Below are 5,944 nucleotides of genomic sequence, written 5' to 3' on the forward strand. Positions count from 1 at the left end.
CGGTCCGACGGCTGAATCTGTGTCTTCTGCGGCCTCAAAGTTCCTTAGCTTCGCCTATGAACTGTCCCCAAACGTCAGTCCCGTATCTCCGTGTGTCACAAGTAATGTGAACGGCTTGTATTTCTCTGGTAACCACGCATTACCATCGCATATCAATCCTTCATCGGTGCTTCGGCAGGTTCTGAGTGGTGCATGATCTGTTCCGCTCGGATAATAATACTCCGTCATCGTCTCGTTGACCGTCTTCCTTAGCGCGGTTAACGTCGTGTACAGAGTTAAATCCGTGGCTGCCTTAGATAACTGTTCTTCAAACTTTGAGACTTCTTCGGCTTGGTCTTAGTGTCTTGTAAAGTCCAGATAGTATTATCGAGTGGGAGAACGCACAATATGCGTCCCCTCGTTCAGCTTCTCGTCCGGCGATCCGCTCCTTCGCGGTCCGGTCTCCGTAGGTGCTCGTAGGATCCGATTTCTTTCCATCCTACTCCATGCATACAGTACACAGCATCCTTTCCTCCCAGAAGCTCGTATTCCTCTGCGTTCCCGTTGAACGAGGGCCATTTACTTCTGTGAGGAGTTTGCCATGTCTTTCTGTGTTGTCGCTCCCGGTACTCAGCTAGCGCCCTCTGTTAGCTTAGCTTTAGCTTCCCTGGCTAAACTTAGCTTTAACAACGCGGCTGCTACAACTAGCACTCTTAGCGCGTACTCCGAACTTGAGAATCATTCGTCGCTTATCCTGGGCCCATTAACCTGTTAGCAGATTTAGACTTAAACCTTTTGTCTCCTGCAGCAGAAAGGTGAATAATCTCAGTCGTTCAAGTTTTTAGTTTCACAGGCGTTATTTATTTTAAGGCACACACTCAAGAAGCGCTTGAGGACAGACGAGAAGGGGCGTGACTTCCAACGGTCTTATACCACTAGGTAGTGCATCATCAATCATGTGGTCATGCACTAAACCAATGGAACACAGTTAGTAGTCGCAGCTACTTACATAGACAATGTGGTGCACAGTAATAATATAAGTCATATACAATATACATATATCTATGTCATATTCTAACAATGCGTCCTGATGACCGGCGATCTCCTTCATAAAACTAATAAAAGGGGGAGTAATCGGGCAGTTCGGTGTGTGTGTGTAGAGTGTGTGGTTAAAACGTAACAGCCTGTGGTCACTCTTTATAGCTGTTCAATGAAGGTAAACACAGAAGGCGGTGCGTAAAAGCTCTTTGAGCGCTGGTGCTGCTCTTCTCTGAGTTACACCTCCCGCTGCCTCCTGGAGTGACCACACACCCCTGGCCGAAATGTCCTTAAAGTGAAGTCTGAGTACGAAATATATCTCAAATAATGCACTGTCATTTCCCCACGTAAACATAACAGTCTGCAATGAAATGGTTGTGTCCTGTGCGCTTCACTTCCTCCTTGGCGCACCAGTAACTTTCTCCCCAAAAAAATGTTGTGCAAAAGTATCTCGTGCGCACGAGATACTACCTGTTATCCTGACTTTTTTTTTTCTCTCTGTTTTTTTTTTTTTTTTTTTCATGTCCCTTTAGGGAAAATAGTATAGTATAGTATAGTATAGTACGTATAGTACTGCAACACCGCAAATGCTAAAAAGATGATTGTGAGAGAAAGAAACAGAATCAAACTAATTAATGTTTTGTTCTGTGTTTAGCGAGTCCCTGTCTGGATTACCCCTGTCTGAACGGAGGAGCGTGTAAGGAGGCCAGCAACAGCACCTACACCTGTTTGTGTGCGGACGGATTCCAGGGAACAAACTGCGAGGTGGAGATCACACAAACCGGAGGAGGACTGGGTACGGAAAGCTCAATAAAATCATGCTACAAGAAAAAAGTTTCTCTACTGATTCGATTTACAAAACCAATGACAAGTGAAAAACTATGATATTTAGGTGACAGTTCTTTATTATACTTCTGCTGTCATAATTTTACTTTTTATTCAGTTTTAAATGCCATATTACCATACCCTTGATTGTTTTGCACTATATATTTATTTTAACCAGATGAACGATTTTACTCACGAGATAGCAGGAGCTTCACCCTGCTGAAAAAAACTGCATAGACCAGCTTAAGATGGTAGCTGGTGTTAGCTGGTGTTAGGTTGGAGTTAGGTTGGACACAGGTTGGACACGCTGGTCTTGCTGGTTCAAGACCAGCCTGACCAGCTAAATTGGTCTAAGCTGTTTTTTTTAGGAGTGCACTTATCAGAGAAACAGATACTTCTTTATTTTGTGTTTTATTTGTTGTATTCAATGGGTCCATTTGTTTCGGAGAGGAATTATATATATTTGTGGGAAAGTACAGTCTCGGTAAAAAAACCTCCTGATGTCTGGATGTTAAGTGAACAGAGAAACAAGCTAAACAAACGTTAGCGGTTAGCTCGCAGCCACAGCATCAGAAAACACGGATATTTAACGTGATACTGCTTTATTAAGTGTTGAATTGGTTGTATTCAATATGTCTGTTTGTTTTTATAGAGTAGAGGGTAATATTTTCATGGATAATTCAGCTCCCTGTACAAAACCTTCTGAACATCTGGATCTTATCAAGGAAACAAGCTAAACAAGCTTTAGCGGTTAGCTTGCTGCCTCTGTATCCTATGTCTAGCAAACAGCATTAGAAAAACAACATGTTTTTAACATGCTTTATTCTGTGTTGTTATAAGTTTTAATTACTCATACTTTGTTTTGGAGAAAATAATTCCTCTATTCTGTATTTAACTATTTAGCAATAGTGTTAAAGACTAACAGACTAGCCATTTTCTGTTTTACAAATAAGGAAGATGTATGAAAGAGATTTAAACTACATTTTGACTGACTGTCTTTAGCTTTCAACTTTTTTTGGAGAAACACAGAGTCAAAGTTTTGGTTTAATTAATTCGTCATTCTATTTTTTCAGAAACCAAGTGGATTATCCTGATCGCAGTCCTGGCATCAGTCGCTGCCATCGCAATTGTGACCGCCATTGTGTGTGTTTGCAGACGAAAATCCAAGTAAGTACACTGATATTATGGGCATTTATTAAAGCGTTTGTGTGTAGAAGGATGTGAATAGATGTGTGGTTCTGCGTGGCATGACTGCTGACTGACACTTCACAGCCAAAGGAAACTGCTGCTGTCCTCTACAAACAGACTGAATACACTCTAACCAAGGCAAATATAAATAAATCAAATGAATTTCATTGCAGGTCGTATGTTTATGTAATTCAGAGAAAGCAGTCGTCTCTATGGGGGTGAGATAAAATTACAGTGTCATCACCTTTTTGGGGTATTTCTGGGAGCATACTGTATCAGCACTGAGGAGGGACTGACTTCACTCTACCTTTACTTTCGAACCATATCTACCACCTCCCCTGCAGGCACAAATGTTGTAATCACATTCATTTCTTTCAAACACTCACATCTGTTATCTTCTGTTCGCAGGAAAAGCAAGAGCAAGGGGAAAAAACTAAGCCTGACATCAGCAAGTAAGAATTTTCATTATTGTTCAAGGAAATTAGCCCAATTGAATGTCATGTTAGTCTTTTGAATAAAAAAAGGGAAGTAGATACAAGGATTTGCTTTATTAGGACCAATAGTCTCCTAATAAAGTGGTGCAGTAGTGAGCCCTGAAACCCGAAAGACTTAGCATTTTACCACTTCTTGTTGCCTCGTCACAAAGTCAATCGTTTTTTGAACGCATTTGTGGTTAAAAGGTCTCTGGTTAACACAAGCTTACGAGATTTTCGCGCTTTGTACTACGACATTAAATATGTCAACAACACTCCTAAAACTCGGAAAGGAGTTCGCATTTTATCACTTCTGGTTTCCTCATCACTCAAAGTAAATCGTTTTTGAACAGATTTGTGGCAAAGAGGTCTGTGATTAACATAAGCTTATGAGATTTTCAAGTTTTTTTCCACGACATAAAACACATCTGAATGTCTGAAGCTTCTACTTGTCATAAAAACCCTAACAAGTAACCAATTAAACTACCAAACGTCATCCAGCCGACACGAGCCCACTTTGAGCTTAGCGGTGGTAGCCGTGCGACCATAATGTAGTTTGTTTATAGCACTATATTAGCTTTTATTTCTGCTGATTGCACATACGATTAAAAAATCACAAAGTGGCGTTAATATGTGGAGATTACCCTGCTGAACAAAACTTGTTAAGTATCAAAGACGTTTGTTGGCCACAAAGCTTGTTGTATGCAATACACCGAAATGTTGACCTCTATGCTAATTTCCAAAGTTATTTAATTCAAGGGGAATTTCCTAAAACGTTGACTTCCATTTTGGTTGAATGCCTGTAGACAGATTTCACTTCTTTATGAACATCTACAATAAAACATGTGATCAACTATCATATAATTACTGATGCGATCATCTGTGCAGTTCTAAAAATCTATCTTTTTTCTTTTTAGGTGTCCCATATGCAAACATGGATGAACCAAAGACTGAAAAAGTAACTTCCATGTGAGCTGTTTACCTGAATCTAACAAACACCTGCTGTATGAGACCAAATGTGTTCTGAAGATAATTCAGCAGCAAGGAGGAATACAACTGAGAAATGAAGGAAGTGTTGTGAATATTATAGATATTGTTCATGTGTTTTGCTGTATTAACTTATGCTTTAAAGAATGTAATTTTAGTCAGATGTGTACGTTTAATTTACAGAAAAATGTGCCTTTAAGTGTAATGTATTTTTTGGAATTAAATGCGTGCAGACAAACGTGTGTTTGTCTTTGTCGAACAGTGTCATCTTCATCAACAGCAGCAGGAGATCAAGTTAATATGGAAACAGTGTACTCACCGCTCGATGCTAAAGCAGCTGGAGACTCCGTTTCCCTGTTGTATAAAAATAGTTAAAACTCACTGTTTTAAGTTGTTTCCTGATGTCCATTACTTAAAACGTAAAAAGAATTTAAAGCCAGACTCCAAACTCAGAACAGGTGGCACAGTGTAACGCACGCAAACTTGCTTGCGTGATGTTCTGAATGGCGATTGGTCTAAATGTGGCCTGATCATATATAGTCAGTGGTGTAAAGTAACTAAGTATATTTACTCACGTACTTAAGTACCATTTTGAGATACTTGTGCTGTACTTGAGTATGTCAATTTTTCAGAGGTAAATGGTGTACTTTTACTCAACTACATTCGTTTAGTAACTTTACAGACCTGGATGAATGATGTGAAATATAATCAAGTGTTAAATCAGACTTTAGTTCCACCTGGAGTAAATCCACAAGCTACCCAGCAGTATACAAAGTCATTCAGACTAGCTGCACCTTTACCAGCTTTGAGAACACTTTCATGATCAATCATTATAAAACATATCATATATATTATTCTGAAATGGACCAATCTGCACAATGACTAGTTTTACTTTTGGTACTTTAAGAATATTTTGATGATAATACTTTTGTACTTTTACTTGAGCAACATTTTGAATGCAGAATACTTGTAACAGAGTATTCCTACACTCTGGTACTTCTACTTCTAGTTTTAACTTGAACTCAATATATGAGTACTTCTCCCACCTCTGCAAATCGTTGACATTGGAGGTGTATATTTTGGGGCGATTTGACTTATTTTCTAACAACATAAAGATTGGAGCATTAAAGTGTAACATTTAAAACAATAATACTTGTGTGGGGGAGGGCAAAGAGGTCAAAGGGGAGGGCCTGGCCACAGAATATCACTCAGAGACAGAGACCTTACCCAGCTAAACTTTATTTGCCATGTAGGCAGAAAACGGAAGCTCCAAAACATGCTTACAAAACAATTAGCTTACTTGCAAACTGAATATGTGACTCTCTAAGCGATCCAGTGTTTTGAGACGAGGTTCAAGATAAGGATAAACAGTTAGTAGTCATACCAATGATGATGAAAGATGTTGGGGGTCGATAAGTCTAAAATGTGTGTGTAGCTTAAACATTTGGATGATA

At 39.4% G+C, this 5,944-nt stretch overlaps 1 protein-coding gene across 1 annotated transcript in view; it reads left to right on the top strand.

The window, feature by feature from the left end:
* zanl (zonadhesin, like) overlaps positions 1-4,716 on the top strand; it is an 8,705-nt gene extending 3,989 nt beyond the window's left edge. Inside the window, exons 8-12 of the mRNA XM_010766541.1 lie at positions 1,673-1,813; positions 2,916-3,009; positions 3,204-3,248; positions 3,439-3,482; positions 4,421-4,716. Of these exons, the coding sequence (XP_010764843.1) occupies positions 1,673-1,813; positions 2,916-3,009; positions 3,204-3,248; positions 3,439-3,482; positions 4,421-4,476 (380 nt within the window). The 3' untranslated portion in view covers positions 4,477-4,716. The remainder of the gene's footprint in view (positions 1-1,672; positions 1,814-2,915; positions 3,010-3,203; positions 3,249-3,438; positions 3,483-4,420) is intronic.
* The last annotated feature ends 1,228 nt before the right edge of the window (positions 4,717-5,944 follow it).

This window comes from Notothenia coriiceps, unplaced genomic scaffold (genome assembly GCF_000735185.1).
Source record: "Notothenia coriiceps isolate Sejong01 unplaced genomic scaffold, NC01 NC01_scaffold00003345, whole genome shotgun sequence".
In the NCBI taxonomy this organism is placed as follows: Eukaryota; Metazoa; Chordata; class Actinopteri; order Perciformes; family Nototheniidae; genus Notothenia; species Notothenia coriiceps.